The sequence below is a fragment of the Gopherus flavomarginatus genome, chromosome 2 (assembly GCF_025201925.1).
Source record: "Gopherus flavomarginatus isolate rGopFla2 chromosome 2, rGopFla2.mat.asm, whole genome shotgun sequence".
Classification (NCBI taxonomy): domain Eukaryota; kingdom Metazoa; phylum Chordata; order Testudines; family Testudinidae; genus Gopherus; species Gopherus flavomarginatus.
The window spans coordinates 279,028,435-279,052,113 of NC_066618.1; the positions used below are offsets into that span (position 1 = coordinate 279,028,435).

The window sequence follows — 23,679 nt, forward strand, 5'->3', positions numbered from 1 at the left end:
TACTCAAACAAATAATTTTCTCCATGTAAAATCAAATGTGGATGCAGCTGGGGTTTACTCAGTATAGTGGAGGGTCCTATCTAGAAATACATTTTCTATTCTGTATCTGTAAATCACATGCCTCCCATCTTGTGCCCACAGTTAAAGCCAATATGGAGAAAGTTGAATCCAGTGATGGAAATTCAACCAGCTCAATAGGCAGGGAATTAGAGTGGCTAGGGTAATTGTTTTGTAATTTTATACTTTTCCTATAAAGAAAACTCAGTCAAGTTTTTAAAAACTCTTTTTAGAAATCCAGAGTTTGATTATTTTTTTTACACACACAGAACAAAAAGAAACAAACAAAAACCACAACTTTACTAGCAACATTTTTTTTACACAGTGCATAATTAACCTGTAGAATTTACTGCCACTGGAAATAATTGAGGCCAAGGATTTGAAGAGGTTAGACATTTCTGTGGCTATTGAGAACACTTACTATTACAAATAAGTAGGATATTTAAAAATATAGTTTTGGAAAGATATAAACCTTCATGCCATGCTTGCAGAAACAGTCTGTTCCAGTGGATAAAGCACTGAACAAGAAGTATGGACGCAGTGATTCCATCCCCAGCTCTGCCACTGATCTGCTGTTTGACTTTGGACAAGTCACTTCACCTCCCGGTGTCCATTCTTCCGCCCACCCCTTGTCTGTTTAGCCTGTAAGCTCTTCTAGACAGAGACAGTCTCTTACTATGTGCAGTGTTTGCCAGACAGAAGCCCTCATCATTGGTGGAACCACCATGCATTACTGTACTGCAAATAATTATGTTTCAGGGTGTAAACTAACCACCAAGTGACAAGGGTTAGAGGAGAAACTTCCATTTTAGACAAATTATTCCATGATGATTCAAAATACAAAGTCAGGCTGACCTGAGAGGCAGGCTCCTAGAACTGCACTCAGGCACCTAAATATAATCAGCTTGATAAGGTGCTAAGAACCTGAATCTCCCGTTGATTTTACTGGGACTAGTAAGTGTCTTTTGCACTTATATTTAGGACCCTAAACATGGATTTAAGCACCTAACTTTAAGGCATCAACTGTAAATATTCTGGCTGATGATCCTAGCTGGGAATTTTTTTTAAAAGTCATGACACACAGTATTTTAGTTTAATATTAAACTTAACCGGGAAAGGACTGTCCATTTGTGTATGTACAATAGCTAGCGTAGCCCTGATTCTGTTTGAGGCCTTGGACTCTCAGCAATGCAAATGACAAAGTTTATTTTTCATGATGAAAGTCTTCAAATTGCTGTCGTCTATAGTTTAAAAATCTGCAGTGAGAACAAAGTAGCTGTGTAAATTATATAACACTTACTAGTATGTCTTGGTTTGATAAGGCATCTCCCATTATACATGATTTTATACCATTTATAAGCCCAGATCACTATCACACTGGTCATAAACAAGCCAAATTTGTTTAAAGACAAAGGGGAAGATTTTCAGTGGCACAGAGGGGAGTTAGTCACACAACTCCTATTGGCTTTAATAATAATAAATACCAATCACTTTTCGTCAGTAGATCTCAAAGTGCATTGCAGTCTATAATGCATTTATTCTCACAACGTCCCTACTAGGTAGGGCAGTGCTATTATCTCCATTTTACAGATGTGGAACTAAAGTTCAAAGAGGCTAAGTAACTTGCCCAAGGTCACATAGGAAGTCTGTGGCAGAACAGGGAACTCATCTCAGGTTTCCAAAGTCCTAGGCTAGGGCTATTACCACTGGGTCATCCTTCCTCTGCAGTCAATACCCCTTGGTGCCTTTGAAAATGTCCCCTCGTCCGACCCACCATCCCAACACCCCCAAAAAACAACATGGAGTCTTGTTCAGTAGTTAATTGACAGGCTAGGGTGATGAAGACCAGTGACTAGTGATTTGGGGTGCCTCCTTTAAAGGTACCTTAAGGAGTATCTTAAGAGGGCCTGATTTTCAGAAAGTGCTGAGCACCAGCTGTTGGAAAGTCAGGCCCTTTATACTTTCCCAGGTCAGGTGCCGAAAAAGTAGAGCGCCCAGAATCACTAGTCGCTTTTGGAATCTTGACCCATATGATTTTATAAGAAAGAAAAACTACAAATCTCACTTTTTTCATTTAGAATTCTAGGTGTCAAAAAACAGCCATAACCATGAACACCTGGATGTTTTCAAATTGTGTTCTGTTTATGGCACTATAATTTTTTTTAAAGTTTCATTTTGTCACTACTAACATACATGAAGCAAAAATAATAGAGTAATTCAAATTATACAGAAGTTTATTTTTAACATTAACCTAATAAATTAACATTTCCACACAAGTATTATGAATCTTATTCAGAACCCTCACCTTCTAATTCCACTTTCTTCTAATTCCATTTTATTCAACCTACAAAGAATCAAAAGGGTCTCAAGCCTCTAGCCAGCTCCAACATGAATAAAAGTTTAGAACAGGGTTTCTCAAACAGGGGTCGCCGCTTGTGTAAGGAAAGCCCTTGGCGGGCGGGCCGGTGTGTTTACCTGCCCCATCCGCAGGTCCGGCAAATCGCGGCTCCCACTGGCCGCAGATCGCTACTCTGGGCCAATGGGAGCTGCTGGAAGCGGTGGCCAGTAAGTCCCTTGGCCGGACCTGTGGACGGGACAGATAAACACACCGGCCCGGCCCGTCAGGGGCTTTCCCTACACAAGCAGCAACCCCTGTTTGAGAAACCCTGGTTTAGAAGATCTAGTCTGTATTCCCCAACACATTGTCCAAATGTAAACTGTGCTCCAACTTCCAAGTATGAGATCTTCCCAGTTTTTTTCCCTTCTACTACTATTTTCTTCTGTAAATCATGTAAGTTATAACCAGCTGCTATATACGAATCTTCTTATGGGTCTCATTTGCCCTGGTCCACTTGTGCTTATTCCCCTGTACATTATTAAAATGTGCTAAGCATGTAATTACAGTAGAATGTAATGGCATTTTCGCTATCCTAGTTGATATGCTTTTTTATATTACTGTAACAGCTGCACGCTAAAAACAGTTGTGGGGGGAGGAAACACTATCCCGTGTAGGTTCCTTTTCATACCCTGAAATGTAACTCTCATCCCACATCCCTGGATTTGTAAAGGAATAAATATTATCTCAACATTATGAACATTCATTTAGCTTTTCTAAATGGGGACAGGATAACTCTAATATACTGCACAACTTTACCATCTCCCCCTCCCATGGTCTTTGTGTGGGGAAAAATAAGGGGGGGAATGTATGATGATTGATCATGTAATGTTAATTAAAATCTGTTCTGGCCTAAACTCCTCGAGTATGACTTTTGCATAGCCATGCCTTTTTGAAATCAAGTGTTTCAAAGTCAAGCATGCACATCCACACTTTGAATCTTGTAGATGATGTGCAGGCACAAGTCTGAAAGGTATGGGGAGAGGATGCTATCAATGAAGCAAGTCAGAAATTAACTAGCCACTTCAGGTATAGAGTAGTTGCAGCATTGTAGAGTGCTTGGCGTTAGAGTATTGATAGTGGTAAGAAATTCTGCTGATAAGAGGAAATCAATGCAACTGATTTTCTACTTTATAAAGTGTCCGTGCAGTTTGTGAGTTGGTAGAAACAATATCTGAATGGCATCTAAGTGTAATGAATGTAGACTGTAATTGTTTTTCAGTCAGGTTGATTTGTTGCACTATAAACTGGGATAATATCCTGAAACCTGAAGGCATAAAGACTTGGCTGCTCAGAGATGTCCCTAACGTGTGTTCCCTAGCTGCTTCATCTGTAACTCACTGTGAGGAATGTGTTCCAAAGAAAAGAATTGGAGAACTGTGTGAGGCAGTTCAAAACTCAGTGAAATTAGACATCCAATCTGGGGCATTGTTTCTTGTAGCTTTTTTATTGTTACAGTTTTGAGTCATAAGGCGCAATTCATTCCTTGAGTTGTGGTGACTGTTTGTTGTGTTCAGGAAATTTATTATCAAGAACATACTTTTTATGGAGATTAGGCTACTGAGCAATTAAACCAAAAGATTATTAAAAAAGATCCCAACCCTCCCTGTTCAAAGTGACGACACTACTTCCACCCTTTCTTGGAAGTGAAACCCCAGTTTTTTGTTTGTTCATTTAAATTTATATTTTCTTTAGATTATTGTTGTTCTTTCCCATGCCACAAATTTCTGGATGAAGGCAGGTACTGGGGTCCCTCTGTGTTGATGTATGGCAGAGCAGACAACTGAGTAAGACAGATCAGTTAGATTCTGTTAGCGTGATAAGCCATACAAGTGATGCCAAAGTGTGTGTGGGGGGAGGGAGATGTAATTTTTCTTCAAAAAAAAAAAAAAAAGACAAACAGACCTCTCGGGTATCAATCTGCAGTAGGCACGATTCACCGAGGATAGGGTTTCAAACAGTTTGGGGTTTCATCCCTTACCCATTTGTCAGATCTGGCCAATTTTGATACTGTTGTAGGATGCTGTGTAGCATAGTCCCATTTCTGCTGTCTTTCTCCTTTCTCCCAGAGTTATGAAGATTTTCCTTATTGCTTTTTAAGGAGAGGTTTCTTACAATTTTTGATGATGTGAAGAAATACCTTTCTCACGCCCCTCATTTTCTGCCTGTTGGAGTCAAAGGCACCTCTCATCTTCTCTGTCACACTGGTTGCAGTTGCTCTTCTCTGGGGCCACGTCCACACTACAGAGTAAAATCGAAATTAATAAAATCGATTTTATAAAACAGATTTTATAAAATCGATTTTACGCGTCCACACTAGGGCACATTACTTCGGTGGTGTGCGTCCATGGTCCCAGGCTACCATCGATTTCCGGAGCGGTTTTATTTAGTAATATCGATTTTAGGGTTACTCCTTTCGTTTAGCTGGAGTACAGAAATCGATTTTAAGACCCCTTAAAATCGATTTTAAGTGCCTTGTAGTGTGGACGGGTATAGCGTTAAATCGATTTAACGCTGTTTAAATCGATTTAATGCTGTAGTGTGGACCTGGCCTGGGTTTTGGCTTTGCTTTGTGCAAATGGGCAGTATCCCAACTGCATGGGAAATTTCCACTCTGCTGCTTCCTCTGGGGAGCCAGCTTAGAGGGAGCACTGTTCCTCAAGCAGATAATTGTGGGGAGGGAGCCCCAAAGTAGAAATTAGGAGGTGCAACTGGCCAGTGGTTAGGGCCACAAGTGTTGAAAGAGAGGGATGTGAGGGTATGAAGAGGGGCTAATGCCCACTTCTCAAGAGGCTCAGCGTTCAGCAGGTAAAGAATTTTGATTCTTGGTCTGATCAGTCCTAGGCTAGAACAACTCCTGAGGCCAGGTCTACACTAGAAACCTTTGACAGAACAGAAATGTCAGATAGGGGAGTGGATTTTTTTTTTACATTTCTATACCCACAGAAGCCCTACTGTAGATACAGTTATACTGGCATGAAAGTAGTTTTGCCAGTAGAACTTATTTACCTCAGGGAACTAGCATAAGCTATGTCAGTAAAAGCACTTTTTTGACAGTATAAACTGCATCTATACTGGAAGGATTTGCTGGTATAGTTACACTGGTATAGCTATACTGGCAAACCTTTTCTAGTGTAGATCTGGCCGAAGCATTGGTTCATTTTTCGCAGCCTGCTGCATTGTATGGTTCTTAAGAACTCATCAGTGGCCCCACTCTTGCCCTCTGTTCAGTGCCTAAGGAAACAGCTAAGAAGTCTGGGGCTTTTTCTCACATGGATGCACAAAATCAGTTGACACTCTGTCCCCAAGTCTGGCTCTGTGGAACCATTTTCCTATTTAAAAAGTCATTGTGAGGGGGAAGTTGAGTTATTCTGACCCAGAACTAAACAGTAACAAAGCCGTTCACTGTAGCCACTCATGCAAATGCTATAATAGATTTTTGAGAAGATATATTTAAAGGAGCAGGTCACTTTTGACCTGTACAGCACCAGCTCAAATCAGTTGTCAGTAGCAGGGCCAAGGAAAGATGCTTATTACTCCACACGCACACGCACACACACACACACACACGCATACAGCTGTGTGTTTAGAGACAAGTGATTTCATTTTTAACCTTTGTTGTCTTTAGCTTTAATACCAGGATTTTGTGTTCTAGCATGGCGAGACAAAAAGGAAATATGGCAGCCCAGGTTGAGGGGGTGGGGGTGCAGGAAGGAGGCCAGGGTTTGGCTGTGTGAAGTCTATATTTCATCCCCGTGTTCAGATGAGTCATGTATGCTTGGCCTGAATGAGTCACTGGTCTAAGGCCTCTCTGCCTGTTGTGCTCGCTGAGGCCTAGTTCCATGGCTCCTGTGGTGGAGCACCAGTAACAACAGCTCATCTCTGCACCCCCACACTGCCTGAGACTGCTTCTGTCAACAAAAGCAACTGAAAGGAAGGTCAATGGATTCCCAATGATAATGAAACATAAACAACAAAACAGACTGGGTTGTGGTGCAGGAGGCTGTGCATGACTAGGGGAAAAAAAAAAATCAATTCTTGGCAAAACACCATTGGCTTCATACCAGGGATGAATATGGCCCCTAAAAATCGTAGTATTTTTGAAAAATTAAATGAAGGCTGTGAGATGAGGCTTAACTTTTTTGTTTTCTACGTAGATTTGTTTGTTGCTGTAGAACAAAGCTAGGCTGTAGCTGAATGAGTTTGGGGTTTGTTTGATTTTAAATCATTACTAGTTACAGAAACAGCCATCTGTTGGTACAATGTGGTGACTCATGCCAGCACAGTGGTTCTCAACCAGGGGTCCAGGGCCCCCTGAGGGGCCACAAGCAGGTTTCAGGGGGGCCACCAAGCAGGGCCAGCATTAGACTTGCTGGAGCCCAGGATAGAAAGCCGATGCCCACTGCATGGGTCTGAAGCACAGGGCCCTGATCCCCGCCACCCAGGGATGAAGCCAAAGCCTGAGCAATGTGGCTTCATGGAACCCCTATGATATGGGGCCTCAGGCAGTCACCCTGCTTGCTATCCCCTAATACCAGCCCTGGCTTCTGTTTGCAGAAAGCCAGTTGTTGTGGCACAGGTGAGCCATGGAGATTTTATAGCATGTTGAGGGGCCTCCGAAAGAAAAAGGTTGAGAACCCCTGTGCTAGCAAGTTGGTATTATTCCTTAGCGGCTGATCTAGTTAACTCTTAAGCACAGGAGAGTCTGAAGCGCCCATTTCAGAGGAGCAGAGGCAGAATCATTTAACAACTCTGTCAGAAGACCCAACAAAGCTAAAAGCCATCTTTTGTGGGCTTTGATGTCCTGACAAGATGCTTCCTTTTGAAAGCTCTGAGACACTTGTGTTATTTTCTCTGACATTCCTAGTGAAAAGCTATTAAATTAGATGTGGCAGCCCCTCCAAATTCATATGGTGTGATTCTTTGAGATTTGGCATATGTGATCTTCATTTGGTATAAGAACTGACTGGTAGCTTCAGGGCCGGAGGGGGCTTCTTAACAACTTTATATTAATTTATCTCAAATGAGAAGTGAGCCAAGGTATTGGAGGGGCAGGCGCCATGGACATCTGAATTCACAACGTCTCTACGCTTTGGCAGACATCCCATTGAGGAGGTCAAGTGCTGGAGAGATGTTTTCCTCACCCTGACTGCAAAAGGCAATGTATGCATCAGCTGGTTTGAGATGCATCTTTATGGGCTCTAGAGACTTGTGCCCTATTTTTCCTCCTCTTGCAGGCCATCTCACGTAAAGGTCAAGGGGTCAAAGTGGTTTTCTGTGCCATCACAGAGATCTCACTGATGTCTGAGACTGGGGAGAACTTCTGTGGATCTTTTCCTGCAAGTAAACACGGATGATCAGATTAGAGTTTTCTTTTTACAGATCTCTAAAGGGAAGCATCCGATTTGTCCTTAATTTGCACATAGGGTCACAATTTTTTTTGAGCAGAAAAACTAATTCTTAAAAATAAATTTACAAACCGTAGGTTAAAAGGAAAAAAAAGTCTTTCCACATCATTCTCTGTAAAAGCTATTTCAGACCATGCCCAACTGGAGCCTTGTACGATTTTTAACCTTAATCACAATCTTAACTGGAACAATGTCTTGCTTTCTTTTACATCTATCTATCTATCCATCTGTCCGTGTAGCTATTTATAATGTACCCATCATTGTGGTATCTCAGCTCCTCCACTCTATCCGAGCATTCTCACATGCACACGTTCAATAAGTCTTGTTTTGGCTTTGATGCCTCTTAGATTCTCTTTCTGTTGCTGATTTTACCACATGGTTCTTTTAGAGAAAATAAAACAAAACCAAAATAAAATAAAACATGTTCTTAGGGAGGCACTGTTGCCTAGTGGATAGAGCACTAGACTTTGGAATTGGGAGAGCTGGGTTCCAGTTCTGTCTCTGTCACTGGCGTGCTCGGGGACCTTGGGAAAGTCACTTCATCTTTCTGTGCTTCAGTTTTGCCACCTGTAAAGTGAGGATAATGATAATGCAGGGATAATGCACTTTGAGCTCTGTGGCTGAAGAACTAGGTGGTATTATTATTTCAAAGTGGTGAAGCGAAAAGTGAGAAAGGGAGATGACTAAAAACCAAAGTGGCCTCTTTGTCTCTGTCTGTCTGTCTGTCTGTCTGTCTCTCTCTCTTTTAATCTTTATTTTAGAACAAGAATAGTGGAAGCTTAGAAATAATTATAAAATGGTTCTGCAGTTGTATTTCTTTGTGTGATGTCTGGATTTTGCCATGGTATGGAAACTGAAACATATAAGAGGGATTATTTCAGGGAAATTCTATGGCCTGTTATGCAACAGATCAGACTAGATCAAATTGGTCCCTTCTGGGTTTATAATCTATTAATAAACTGACTGTGATCACTGCAGTATAAAAATGAGTTTCTTCTATGAGCAAATTTGAATTTGTTCTTTTTGATGGAATAATCTGTCACATATGAAAGGGGGATGAGGATAGACGGTCTTGCATCCCCCAGCACTTTTCTAACAATCTCCCAGCACCACCAGTGGTAGCAAAAGATTTCACCGTTGCAGCATCTAACCCAGCTCTGAGCAGATTTAGGCACAATGGTGGTGAAAATGGATGAGCCCTTTTTACTTCCACAAAACAACTGTTGCTACCAGTGATGCTCAGTGGAGACAGGGGCCTGCAGTAAAAATGGTATGTGACCATGTAATTAAAGTCTGTATCATAATGCACATAATGCAACCTGAATTCGGCCCCCTGGTGTGAACTCTTCAAATAAAAAGAGATCTCTTATATGAGTCAATCCAGATGTGTACAGTACCCCAATGTATCGCATCAGACTCTGCAAGGCTTTGGGATATGGACAGCATTATCCTTTCTGATGTACAGTATTGGTGCTCTCAGGTCAGAGGAGCGTGGAATATAATAGCCCTGATTCAACAAATCATTTCAGCATATGCTTAACCTGAAACACATGAAACAGTCCCATCTCTATTAATTGAAGCACCTAAAGATGTGCTTAATTCCCATTGAGTCCCAATGGGACTTAAACATGTGCTTAACATTAAGCACATCCGTCAGTGCTTTGCTGAACTGGAGCCAATATGCATTAGCATACTTCCCCAGCATGCCAAAGCAACGTCTCTGTTAGGATGTAGAACAGAGCTGTCCATACTAATAAAAGGTGATGAGAGGAAGCTGACTGTGACCGAGGGTATGGCTGCACTACAGGATTATTCCAATTTTCCAGAAACCGATTTTTGTAAACAGATTGTATAAAGTCAAGGGCATGCGGCCATACTAAGCACATTAATTCGGCGACGTGCATCCATGTACCAAGGCTAGTGTTGACTTCTGGAGTGTTGCACTGTGGGTAGCTATCCCATAGTTCCCACAGTCTCCCCCGCCCATTGGAATTCTGGGTTGAGATCCCAATGCCTGATGAGGCCAAAAATTTGTCGTGGGTGGTTATGGGTAAATGTCGTCAGTCAATCCTCCCTCCGTCAATCATTTTGCACCCTTTTCCCTGGATTGCCCGAGCAGAACTGTGGGATAGCTACAGATAGCTGCAGTCGTCAGTCGCCCTTCCCTTTGTGAGCGTCCATTTGATTCTTTGGCTTTCCGGTACGCTTGTCTCAGCTCCTTAAGTTTCATGCAGCACTGTGTTGAGTCCCTGTTGTGGCCTCTGTCCATCATAGCCTTGGAGATTTTTTCAAATGTTTTGGCATTTTGTCTCTTGGAATGGAGTTCTGATAGAACAGATTTATCTCCCCATACAGCGATCAGATCCAGTATCTCCTGTAGGGTCCATGCTGGAGCTCTTTTTTGATTCTGGGACTGCATGGTCACCTGTGCCGATCAGCTCTCCATGCTGGGCAAACAGGAAATGAAATTCAAAAGTTCACGGGGCTTTTCCTGTCTACCTGGCCAGTGCATCCGAGTTCAGATTGCTGTTCAGAGCGGTAACAGTGGTGCACTGTGGGATAGCTCCTGGAGGCCAATACCATCGAATTGCGACCACACTAACCCTAATTCGAAATGGCAATACCGATGTCAGCGCTACTCCCCTCGTTGGGGAGGAGTACACATATCGATATTAAGAGCCCTTTATACCGAAGTAAAGGGCTTTGTTATGTAGATGAGTGCAGGGTTAATTTGGTTTAACGCTGCTAAATTCGAGATAAACTCGTAGTGTAGACCAGGCCCAAGACAGCATGGATCTATGCTGAGACGTCTATTATGTAACAAACAGCGTCTTCAGCTGTGTTCTCCTCCACACTTTTGCTGTACCATTTTAATAATTCACATTTAGTGAGAGCCTTTTGTGCCCAGGTGCTCTACACTGTGAAATATAGGGAATCACTTCACCCACCACTGAAATGCAGGCCCTTTTGGGGCTGGAATGCCATAGCTGTTTAATAGTGCACAGTAACCCTGGACAGGAGAACACTATAACCAGTTAAAACTGCCATGCAATGTTATATCATTATTTAATTTAGATTTCTCCAATGTCTCTGCTAGGCTCTGGACTCCTCCCAGCATTTAAAAACATGCAATTAGAAAATTTAAAATATTTCCATACAGGACCTTGATCCATAAATTCTCCAATTAATAGTCCCCCTACAAAAATAAAGACCCTCTCCTACTCATCCGTACGTCCCCTTCCGTATACAGCTCCTCCGTCTATGAACTCTGGCTGCCTCATAGTAAAGATTAGTTCTGCAGCATGCACAGAAGTTTACAGAATCCAGGCTCTGACAGATCAAGGAAGGAAGCAAATTGGAGTTAAGGATCCATCAAAGAAAACATTCTGTCAGTAGGAGGCTTCAGTACAAGTGCTTGTCTTTGCTGATCACTGGCAACATTGCATAAGGAGAAGAGTCAGTCAACTGAGTTCCAAACCATTCAGTGTTTTATAACTTAAAACTAGCACCTTGAGCTCCACCCAGAAATTTACATGGAAGCAGTTCTCTGGTGTTATGTGCTTCTGCCTGATGCACCACACACCAAGTGGGCAGTCAAATTCTGCTCTAGCTTGAGCTCTTGAGTGGTCCTAAAGTGAACCAAACCCGGCTTTGATTGTGAATTAAAGAAATGCCTCTGCACGTGAGTGAGATGCACTTTCAGGACCTGAGCCACGGGAAATGTGAATAGCATTTGCAAGTTTTTTAAAGCCTATTTCTGAAGTAGCATCACCTGAGTTTGAACTAGAGAGTTAAATCCATTGGCATGGAAGCCAATGGGTGCAGTTATTTTGGGTTTATACCTGTGTAACCAAGAGCAGAATTTTGATCTTTTTTGAGTTTGACCTGGGTTCCAGCAGTGCTGAGCATCCATAGCTCCATCTAACTTCAACAGGAACATCAGGTTCTCAGCACCTCTGAAAAATCTGCCATTATTACCTAGAAACAGATATTTTCAGAAGGTCTCTATGTCCCTTTAACTCCTCCATTTACTTACAAGTGAAATTTGGTTTAGGTACATTAAGTTGTTGTGACACTTAAATTCCAACCCCTTTATCGGCACAGAGATATCATAATACAGCTTGTGTCATTTTGTTCTTGTTTGCTATTCTGCTGACTGCTGTTGATGTCATGTTCTTTAAAAAATAAAACAACTTAAAAAAATCCATGCAGAACATCAGGACTTCAAAATTCTACAATATGTGAATCCAATCCCTGAAATAGTTAAATAGAGCTAAGGAAATCCTTCAGAAAAATTCAATATATAACTTATAGTTTTATCATAACACGAGTAGGAACAAAGAACAGTACGGGTGGGTGGATGTGTGTGAGAGAGAGAGAAATGGGCCTTCTAGAAATTTCCCTCGGTCATTTTTATCGATTTTCAGTGAAAAGCGTTCTTTAAGAAAACTTTATTTATATCGCTGTAACTTGTAGCATCTTCACGAAGGGCTGATGCAGCAATTTGCTGTCTTTTTTAGCCTCATCTAAATCAAGATGTAGCGTTTCGAAATTGAGTGGCTGTGTATAAAATAAATATTTGCTTTGCCCTAGGTCTCTTTTTTTCCATTCTGCATGTACCAACACAAATGAGACTACCATATATCTTTGTTTAGAAATCACCCTGGATTAGTAACCACACTCATTCAGTAGCCATATACTTATTATGCAAGCCACCGTATGAAGTAATTAAGTTTCATATAAAACACATTCAGTTTTAAAATTGTAGGCTTAAAAATAATGTTAATAGAAGCTGCAGCTTCTAAAGAAGGATATATGTATAAATACTGTGTATCTTCTTCCTTGCCCAGCTAAATTTGTTGGCTCTGTATTGGGTCTTAAACATTATGTCTGATCATCTTGACTTCTGTTCCAGTGCCTTTTTCTACCTTTAATGAATTTTTCATTCTGAGATGCTCATTTCTTTTGTCAGCTGGATCCTGCCCTTGAATTAATTGGGAAAAGAATATTAGATGTTCTCATGCCTTGTAACACATGAAGCAAACCAGTGTTTTCACATCCATCTGTCTACTATAAGGAAAAGAGGGTGCTCAGCATTATCCAGGGTTGAATCCTAGATGCATGTGTTTTGGGGGCTGACCTTTTTTTTTAAAATGCATTATAAATAAGAATCTAATTGTGTGTTTTGTTTTGCAGGTGTAATGCAGCCCAGTATGTTTGGGGGTTGAAGCTGACGATCACAGATGGCACTTAAACTGTTTTGGAAACATACCAGGCCATAACATTCAAGGAAAATCAGAGCCATTAGAGAGGGCTTCTTTGGGTTTGTTCCCCCAAAAGAGAGTCACCGTCTGAAACAGTTGCACACCATAATAGGTGCTATGGCTAGCAAAAGAAAGTCAACAACTCCATGTATGCTGCGATCACCTGAATTAATGGAGCAGGCTGTTCCTGAGGATGGAGAAGCCTTAAAAGAAAGAGGTGCTGGCACTCCCCAGCAGGATTCTAAAGATGGCTGGGCTGCTGATACAGAAAACTCTGTAAAAGAATGTGAAGTGATGGATGGAAAAGCCTCAGTTGAGAATCAATCCAAGAAACCCCAAGGTGGTTATGAATGTAAATACTGTCCTTATTCAACACAAAACCTAAATGAATTTACGGAGCATGTTGACACACAGCACCCAAATGTAATCCTCAACCCTCTCTATGTGTGTGCTGAATGTAACTTTACAACCAAAAAATATGATTCCTTATCTGATCACAACACAAAATATCACCTGGGAGAGAATAATTTTAAACTGAAATTAATCAAACGCAATAATCAGACTGTGTTAGAGCAATCCATTGAGACAACCAATAATGTTGTCACTGTCACAAACAGTGGATTAGAAAATGCAGAATATGATGAAGTCCTTCATGGTGAGATCAATGTAAGTAAAACCCCAATTATGAAACAGGCAAAGCCTAAAGTTGAGACCAAGAAGGGTCCCAAAAAGACAGAAGAGGGAGGTATGGAAAACCATGTTGATGGGACCCTCCCCCGTGTCATTACAGAAACCACTGAATCTATTGCTTGTATCAACGGAGCTGACCTTCTTCATGATGTATTGGCGCATGTTATGCCCTCTGTACAGCTGCCACCAAATATCAACCTTGTCCCCAAGGTCCCGGTCCCTCTGAACAGTACCAAATACAACTGTGCACTGGACACTAATGCAACCATGATCAACTCCTTTAATAAATTTCCTTATCCAACACAAGCAGAGCTGTCATGGTTGACAGCAGCATCAAAACATCCCGAGGAGCAAATCCGAATCTGGTTTGCTACCCAGCGTTTGAAGCATGGAATAAGTTGGTCACCAGAAGAGGTAGAAGAGGCAAGAAAGAAGATGTTTAATGGAACCATCCAGTCAGTGCCCCAAACCATCACTGTCCTGCCAGCTCATCTGACAGCTGCAAAAATGCCACAGCCAATTATCCAAACAGCTTTACCTTGCCAGATACTCGGCCAGACTGGACTGGTTTTGACTCAAGTGTCAAATGGATCAACAGTTTCTTGCTCACCAATTACACTTGCTGTTGCTGCTAATCATGGACAGAAACGGACAATACACACCTTGTCAGGTGCCCCAGAAGTCAAGCGTCCACATGTAGTTCATGTGCGTGAGGTCTCACCCAAGGTGAATGCTGCTCCATTGACACCAACAAATGACCGAAAAAAGACCAAGGAACAGATAGCAGAACTAAAGTCTAGTTTTATCATGAGCCAATTTCCTGACGATGCAGAAGTCTACAGGCTAATAGAAGTAACCGGTCTCTCCAGAAGCGAGATCAAGAAGTGGTTCAGTGATCACAGATACAGAAGTCAAAGGGGCATTGTTCACATCACGAGTGAATCTATAGCAAAAGATCAGTTAGCCATTGCAGCTGCCCGGCACGGGCGTACATACCACACGTACACAGATTTCACACCCCAGAGGTTCAAAGAGAAAACACAAGAGCAGCTTAGAATTCTTGAAGAAAGTTTTCTTCGAAGCTCTTTTCCAACCCAAGGAGAATTGGACAGACTTAGAGTAGAAACCAAGCTGAGCAGAAGAGAGGTTGATTCCTGGTTCTCTGAGAGGAGAAAGCTAAGGGATAGCATGGAACAGGCTGTCTTGGACTCTATGGGATCCAACAAAAAAAATAAAGATCAGAGACTTCATAATGGTACAATAAGCCAGGCTGAGCTGCTGAATAGTTCCCAGCTACCCAGTTCTTTGTCTGAATCCGAATCCTCCACAGCATTTAACAAAAAAAACCAAGAGCAGATTCACTTGCTGAAGAGCACATTTGCAAGAACCCAGTGGCCATCACCCCAGGAGTATGACCAGTTAGCAGCTCAAACTGGGCTCATTAGAACTGAAATAGTCCGCTGGTTCAAGGAGAATCGATCCTCCCTAAGAACTGGGACATTAAAATGGATTGACCGATACCAACAGCAGTATGTTGTGGAGGGTCATAATGAGCAAAACCAGAAAAAGGGATTAAAACAAAATGAGAGTCAAAAGAACGGTAACCAGGTGTCTCGGCAGCATTACCAGGAGCACAAAAAGCTGAATGAAGAGAACGTGGGCAAACTAGTCATGAGATCAACAGAAGACTATGAGCCACCAAAAGACTCTTTGTTAGGCAATCAAACTGAGGACAGATTGGAATGCAACAGCCAAGATGGCCACGGTAGTGAGGAAAATGAGGATGCTGGAGATGTGAACTGGGTGGAGGTGACAGTAGGGGATGATGATGCTGTCTCGGACTGTACAGACAGCTGGAGTCAAGCTGCACCTGAAGGCCAAGCTGAGTTAGCAGATTTTGATTCTGAAAGTGTATCTGGAGACAATTCCCATATTTAAACAGGTAACACTACCACTGCCCTGTTAGTTTGACCTAGCCTCAGTTCTGACAAGTATCAACAGCCCCTTTTTAATTTAAATCCCAGGAGTGCTTTCCTGATGCATGTTATGTGTCTACTGGATTTCTGAGCACAAGGGAGGCTGTCCTGTCTTCTGTAGATTAAACTAAATATTTAATATGGGAGGTATTGGGAACATTTTCTTTGTTTGTTGTGTTTTTGGTGTTTGTCATGTACTGGATAAGAGAAGATGCTTGGAATAACTCATTAAGCTGAAACACTCTCCCTTTAATAGACCTCACATAACCTCTTCAGAGTTTGATATAAAGCATGCCGATGAAGCCATACAAAGAAAAAGTAGGTAACCATAGTTACTAATATCCATGTTGCTCACATAATGATCATCTCCAGTGAATAGCGGCCATGACTGTTTTTGCAACAGGTCAGCATGGATCTTGGCTCAGCAGCAGTCTGCCCTGCTCAGAGAAGAGGTCGAGATGTAGCCTGGGCCCAGTTCAAAAACATTCTTTTGTTACTTGCAAGAGCAAGTAACAATATGTTGAGCCAAGTGGGAACAGAAATGACTTGTGCAAATGAGCTCTCTTCCTCCTGCAGATGAGGGGACCTTTCTAATGTTAAACACACAGGGACATGGGGCACTGTATTCTAGAAGCGCAGGAATTACTCCAGTCCAAGGCTTGTATGTGGGTTAGCAGCTTTTCTTCACAAGAGTCTCACTGTGAAAGTGAACTGCAGGGGATTTGCTAAGAAGATTTCTAATTGTAAGCTCTCTCTGTGTAAAAGGGAGTGTGGTTTGAAGACTTGGAACCAGTTTCTAGTCTCAGTTATACAAATGTAAATCTGGAATAATTCCATTGACTTCTTTGGACTTCAGTGACTTCCTGAGTTCATTGAAGTTACTCCAGATTTACCCTAGTGTAACTGAGGTAACTGAATCTGTTAATGGAATCTCCTTAAACTACTTTCTCCTTAATCCATCAGATAAATAAAGTAGCATGTATGTGTTAGAAATTTATTGTTAAATAATATGTTTTGCAGTTTATTAACAATTTTCCATTGACCTACAATAAATGCAAAACGTGCAATTTCTAGCAAACCCAGAAAATTCAAAGCTATGACTGATGCTTAGCACTGTCTACACTAGAAAATTGTGGTGTTCAGTTGAATTGAACCACTGTAAGCTACCCATCCTGGCTTAGTGCAAAGTCTTCAGCATGTCTACTTAAAGCATATTTCCAAAAGTCCCCAGCACATCACTCCTTGGTGATAATCTGAAGATGTAACAACCATTTTGAAAATAATGCAGATTGTTTAAACTATCATTTTGTAAAATTAAATGGCATCAGTATGGCAAAAAATATTTGTAACTAAAAAGGCCATCGAGATTGCATGCAATGCACCATATTAAAAAAAATTGTGCATTAAATTTTCAGAAGCTGCAGTAGTTTAAAGTAAGAAAATGATCCTGAGCACAGGAGATGATGCATATTGCATAGAGTGGTCACTGATGGGGCTAGAGGTGCATTGTGGGACTGTGCTGGAAGAACTAATTGCAACAGTGCAGATGCAGTTGCCTGTACTTTTAGTCCGCGCTACCATTGCGGCAATATAGGATTCATTGATCCTTAGACTTGTTCTGAGAAAGAGTATTTGCAGTGGTGCTGGTAACACTGGTACACCATTGCAACAACTTTTGCATGCAGAGAGTCTAAGCCCTCGTCCAGACTAACCCGCGGCATCGGCGGGTTAAAATCGATTGCTCGGGGATCGATATATCGCGTCTAGTCTGGACGCGGTGTATCGATCCCCGAGCGCGCTTACATCGATTCCGGAACTCCATCAATCCGAACGGAGTTCCGGAATCGACGCGGAGAGCCGCGGACATCGATGCCGCGCCGTCCAGACTGGTGAGTACCTCGATTTTAGAAATTCGACTTCAGCTACGTTATTCACGTAGCTGAAGTTGCGTATCTAAAATCGATTTTAATTCCTAGTCTGGACGTGGCCTTAGTGTGATGTGTTCAGAGACTTTTTTTTTTAAATATAAAACATATTTTAACATCTGTTAAATTTCAACTAGTTTATCTTTTTGACAAGGAATTTTCATATAAAGACTAGTAAAATGAAAGTACATTTAAGGAAGAGTGATTCTGTCATATACAGGTTTGGGTTAATAGGACTTTCACCTATTAGATTATTCAAGAAATGAAGACTTTGCCCTCTGTTAATATCTTCATTTCTTAGCACATTGGCTCCAGTGCTGATAAAAGCCTGAAGCCTTTATCTATTTTGTTTTCCTTCATACAAATCTATCATTTCAGTACTCAAAATGTGAGCCCGTGCCCTCTAGTGGCAGAATGTGAGGTTCTTCTGACATGCTTGGCACTATTTGTTGGTATGTTTGCCTAAAAGTAGTGCGCTGCTTGTATTCTTCTGGCTCTGGCAACCCCTAAAATATCACTGCAAGCTCTTGGAGGCACACACAGAAAATCACAGAATATCAGGGTTGGAAGGGACCTGAGGAGGTCATCTAGTCCAACCCCCAGCTCAAAGCAGGACCAATCCCCAGACAAATTTTTTGGCCCCCTGAAGGATTAAACTCACAACCCTGGGATTTAGCAGGCCAATGCTCAAACTGCTGAGCTATCCCTCCACAGTAGAACATTCATCTCATCTGCTAAACACATATGACTGATTTCAAATTGGGAGGAAAAGAAAATAATTGTTCATTTTTTCCAGGAGACAGATTGTTCTAATTTTCTTCTTCTTTTTTTTTTTTTAATCTTTGACCCCTCTTCATAGCAGGTTTTGTACAACTTCTTGTATTAAAAACTAAACCTAAATTTTGGTCCTAACTCACCTAATGCTGGACCAGATTCTTTTCTCAGTTTAAAGCAATGCAAGTCCAGAGTAACTCAATTAAAGTCACTGGAAGTACCCTGGTTTTTCCCTACTCAAAATATGCCTCTCCAACAACCCACAACAGCACTATACATCAGTTTAAGACAGAAAGTGATGATTAATACTGTATCTTGTGAAAGCGGAGGAGGAGTCTTGCTAAGCAGAATATTATTATCCAAACTGGAATTTGACTAAAGGATTGACTGTGAGGGGAATTAATAATAACAACAGATGTCTAATTATTGATTGATCATTGCTTAGATAGTGTGATACCTTCTTTTCCTAATGTGATTAGATGCAATTAAATTGAAAACTAGTTAAATTTGGGACTGAGTAGTGTTTATGAACTTTGAAACCTACAAAAATTAAATAAGATTCCATAATCTCAGTGCTTTTTCTCATACCCAGGACGTCAACTGAAAATGAGTGATTTTTTTTTTGTTAATTTAACAATAGCACTTTAGAAATCCACTCCCAGATATTACTTTAAACTAAATGTTTTCAGCATCCGTTTTTTATACTTCTATTATCTGCAGAGTTCATGTCAAATTTCCCTAAAAATTGATAAACATTTCACATATTTCTTAGGTTATTCTTAATGGATAAATGTAATTTGAGTAAGTCCTTAAATTATTAGTAGCTATATAGTGAGCGTTTCTTTAGAGAGTGAAAAAGAAGGGGATTTTCAGAAGCATTTGGCGTTCCCCAAACTCTACTCCCAGTGAAGTCAATGGGAGCTTTACTGCTGACCGATTTCAGTGGGAACAGAGCTTGGTCAATACTGAATGATTTTGAAAATTCCACCCATAGAATATAAAAAGATTTATTATTAAATCATATACCATAGGATCACAAGACCTGTACCTTTAAGAAGCCTACAGTTTCAGGGCTAAGAATTCACTCCTGCAGGTGCTGAATGCCTCCTGCAAGCTGCATTGAAGACAATGATTTTGAAGGTGCTCTGCCTCAAATTAGACCCTTAATCCTACTCACAGTTATGTCAGTGGTCCTGATTCTGATATGATTTGCACCACTTTTGTATCGATGTAGTTCCATTGACCTCAGTTTACAATTTGTGCTAGTAAGACAAGCAGAATTTGGTCCTAAATACAACACAAATATGGGCAGGCATGAGAGTGGGAACAGATAATGCCAGCAAGGTTAGTAATTACTGCTGGTTTTCTTCACACTGCTGTCTCCCACTGGGGCGGTCCCAAGACCAGTTTCTCTCCGAAGCAGTGCTTTTTAGTTTCAGAGACCACCAGTACAAAGATGTGGGTTTTTCCCTTTTCTGACAGTTGCATGAGCTTGCTGTTTAGATCTGTTACCATCGCCTATGACAGGGATCGGCAACCTTTGGCACGCAGCTCTCCAGGGTAAGCACCCTGGTGGGCCGAGCCAGGTTGAGCCGGGCCAGTTTGTTTACCTGCTGCATCTGCAGGTTTGGCCAATCGCAGCTCCCACTGGTAACGGTTTGCCGTTCCAGGCCAATGGGGGCAGCGGCTATCACATCCCTCAGCCTGCGCCGCTTCCCGCAGTCCCTATTGACCTGGAGCAGCGACTCGCAGCCAGTGGGAGCCACAATCGTCTGAACCCGCAGACACAGCAGGTAAACAAACTGGGCCAGGCCACCGGGATGCTTACCCTGGTGAGCCGTATGCCAAGGGTCGCCGATCCCTGGCCTATGAGAATCTTATTCCTCAGCTGCTGAAACACTTCCATGTGCCTTCTTTGTTCTCGGCAGTCCATATCTCCACCACAGTCTTCTCTGCTATCTCACTGCAGGGGTGGGGCAGGGTGTTCCTTGCTTGCAAGTGAGTCAGGCCCAGAGTGGTGCTTCACAGAAATTTACCAAAGGCAACCTGGGAAGTGCTTAGAAAGAAGTTTCCAACTCGCTGTTTGCCAAGTGTACACATCACTTTGTGCGTTCAGCCCCTGAACTGCACAGTGCCTGCTGGTGCCCTCAGCTTCCTTTGACTTCAGTGAGAGCTGAGCACACTCAGCCTGTCACATAGCCTGGCCCAGCTCTAGATGGGTGGTTGGTTTGGTAAAAGGATAGTTGCAATATTGAGGTTTCCCTCCCTTTTCATTCAGGTTCTCATTTCTTTAGGGATTTAGGACTATATCCTAAAAGGCATCTGCCACTGGCACTATTGATGTCATTGCATGTTGGAATAAGGACTGCGGGGTGGGCCCTAAGTGCTTGATTCTGTTCCCACTAAAGTCAGTACAAGTTTTGCCACTGACCTCAGCAGGGGTTGGATGAACCCAAAATGGTCTCGAATGGCCTGTGGGTTTGATCCTGAGATGCTGAGCACTTACAACTCCCACTGAACTCAGTGCGGCTTTTGGTGCTCAGTGCCTCTCAGGAGCAGGGTGTAAATCCCTAAATAGATGAAACAACTCAGCCTGATACAACATTTGCAAATTCCAATTGATTTCAATGGGAGTTTTGCTAAGCAAAGACAACAGAGCCTGGGAATTTTTTTACCGCCTGTGTGTGTGCACCATTTCACACTAACAGACTGGTTTGCCCTGCATCCTGAATGATGAATGGTGCTCTCAGAAAATAAGACTAATTGGCAATATTAACAAAAGGTCTGGAATGAATGACTCGCGCAAAGTTTTTAAACATGCTTTAGCACAATGGTGTTTGATGGGTTTTGAAAACTGTACAGGATCTGCCTGACTGTCACTACTGGACTCACTTCAGAGTAAACTGATGTTTGCACTTTCACCCAGACTCAACACTTCACTAATTTTCATATTTCAAAACAAATCTCTACTGTAAGAACCTCATTGTAAATTGCTACAGTACATCCCCATCTGAAATGCCATGAGAACTCAGGGTGTCTTTTAGTTTGTTGAGAGGTTTGTTAAATCCCTGCTTCAAGAAGAGTCCGTTACTCATGAGGCATTGGGGCCAATAAACCACAGGAAAGCTAGCAAGAGAGGGTAGCCCTGAAACTATGTGACATAGAGGGGCCTGATTCTTCATTACCTTGCATTTTGTGTAATCACTGACATCTTGTTCAGAACAATAGCATATTATACCCACTTCACAGAAGCGTCAGTGACTACACAAGGTACAAGACAGTGACGAATCAGACCCTCCTAAATCATACAGATTCAGTGAAGAATCAGGCCTATTTTATGTTAGCATTAGAAATCTGTATGGGGAAGTATCAGTTAAATGCTCTGTAAAACTCTGGCACATTGGGAAGGCCTCAAGGTACAGTTAATGTAAAATATAATAGCACTATAAATGTGAAGAGGAACATTGACAGTGTGAATGTGTGCTCATCATTTATTTAAAAAATAAAATATTTCTCATTTTTGATTTTTGTAGGGATGTCCATCCGTCGTGCTGTCATGATAATCAAGGGGGAAAACTGTCTCTGAGAACAGGATAACCATCTATTTTCCTACTTGGGACATGATAACCAATATGTTGCAACTCTGAGTCGAACCATGCTTGCAGAGGCACAGTGAGAAATACCGTGGAGCACTGATATGGAATTGTTTGTAGTGCCAAAGTCCTACTACCGCATTAAAGAAGAAAGGGTCCTTGTACATAGGTTTCTCCCTAGCTTCCTTTCCCCTCACCCTCCTCCTCTACTGGAACTGATTTGTACAAAGTGGGAATTTTGTTACCTTTTTAATTGATGCAAGTTACTTTTTCAGATCATCCCATTGCAAGGTTTGGGGGCTTTTTGTTTTTAGAATTAGTAACCACTATATCTGCTTCGGTTTTAAAATATTAAAAATTTGAAATCTTTTCAATGTGGTGCATCAGTAGCTGATCCTGGATTTTCACCCCAATGACGGTTTACATTTCAGCCCACCGAATGCATCAAGGGGTTTGTGGTGTTCTTGCTTGTTCAATTTTCTTTGAAAAACAAAAACAAAATACCCGCTGCAGGCTAAATTATTTAACTCGCCACATTTCTGTGCAATGGAGGGGCAAATCTCCTTTCCAACTGTTGTATCTCACCCTTGCCCAACCATCAAATGCCAACTAGAGCCACAGACCTCTGACGACCTTAATAGCATGCCTCTGTCTTATTTGAGCACCTTTTTTATTTCCTTTTTACATGCATTACAACCCCCAAAAGGAGTGACAATGGGGAAATGAAGATTCTTCGTAAATGAACTTGTTCATATTTCTTTAGTCAGTACAAAGATGAATTATATTTTTTTGTCTGCCCTTCAGCTTTAGATATTGTAGTGCACAACATACGTTTCCTTTAACCCTGGCCACTAAATTGTTAGATCAGTTCTAGATCCCCGAGTGCACTTTTTTCAAATAGCCCTAACCTTTTTATTTTAGAGTGAGCCAGCACGCATGAGAGAGAGAGCTGGTAAAAATGTTGCAATCTGACTAGTTGTCTTTTGGAGACTTACCATATTTCAGTACACTGCACAAATATAATTCTAGAGAATTTGAATAAAATCAACTTTTCTAACTTGTTGCTCATTTGTTGTAACTCAATAAAACAAAGACTGAACATTTTTTGTAACCATTTCCTCTTTTTTTTTTTTTAAATTTAAAATCTCTGCACTGTGGATAGGAGCTAAATACCTTATTGGTTGTGACTAGTCATTGCTAAGTGTGGCTTTTACTAGCCACCTGGATGGGACTGGAGTGGCTGAGGCTTAAAATGGAGCCACTTCAAGCTAGCTTTCTTATAACAAGGTTGTTTAGTTCATTGTTGAAAGGAATAGATGGTTTGGGAATTAACTTCCATTGTCCCTCTGTTTACTTAAGGCTAGTTTGTGCAATCCTTACTCTCCTTTTGGTGAGCACTTGCTCACATGAGTAATCCCATTGAGCTGAATGGGTCTAACCGCATGTGTAAATTCACTAATGTGCGAGTGAAAATTGCAGTCTAGTCTTTATATAGCATCTTTGCTTAGAGCCTGCTCCCCTTGCAGTCAACGGGAAATTTTAAAAATTGACTCCAGTGGGGATTTCTGGGCCCATAGATACTGCAGCAATAGAATGC

The 23,679-nt window shown here is 41.6% G+C and overlaps 1 protein-coding gene across 6 annotated transcripts in view; it reads left to right on the forward strand.

Moving 5' to 3' along the window:
- ZHX2 (zinc fingers and homeoboxes 2) overlaps positions 1–23,186 on the forward strand; it is a 115,977-nt gene extending 92,791 nt beyond the window's left edge. For all 6 annotated transcript variants that reach the window (XM_050940796.1, XM_050940793.1, XM_050940792.1 and 3 more), the window contains 2 exons: positions 13,057–15,756; positions 22,023–23,186. In XM_050940796.1, the coding sequence (XP_050796753.1) occupies positions 13,242–15,752 (2,511 nt within the window). In that variant the 5' untranslated portion in view covers positions 13,057–13,241 and the 3' untranslated portion in view covers positions 15,753–15,756; positions 22,023–23,186. The remainder of the gene's footprint in view (positions 1–13,056; positions 15,757–22,022) is intronic.
- The last annotated feature ends 493 nt before the right edge of the window (positions 23,187–23,679 follow it).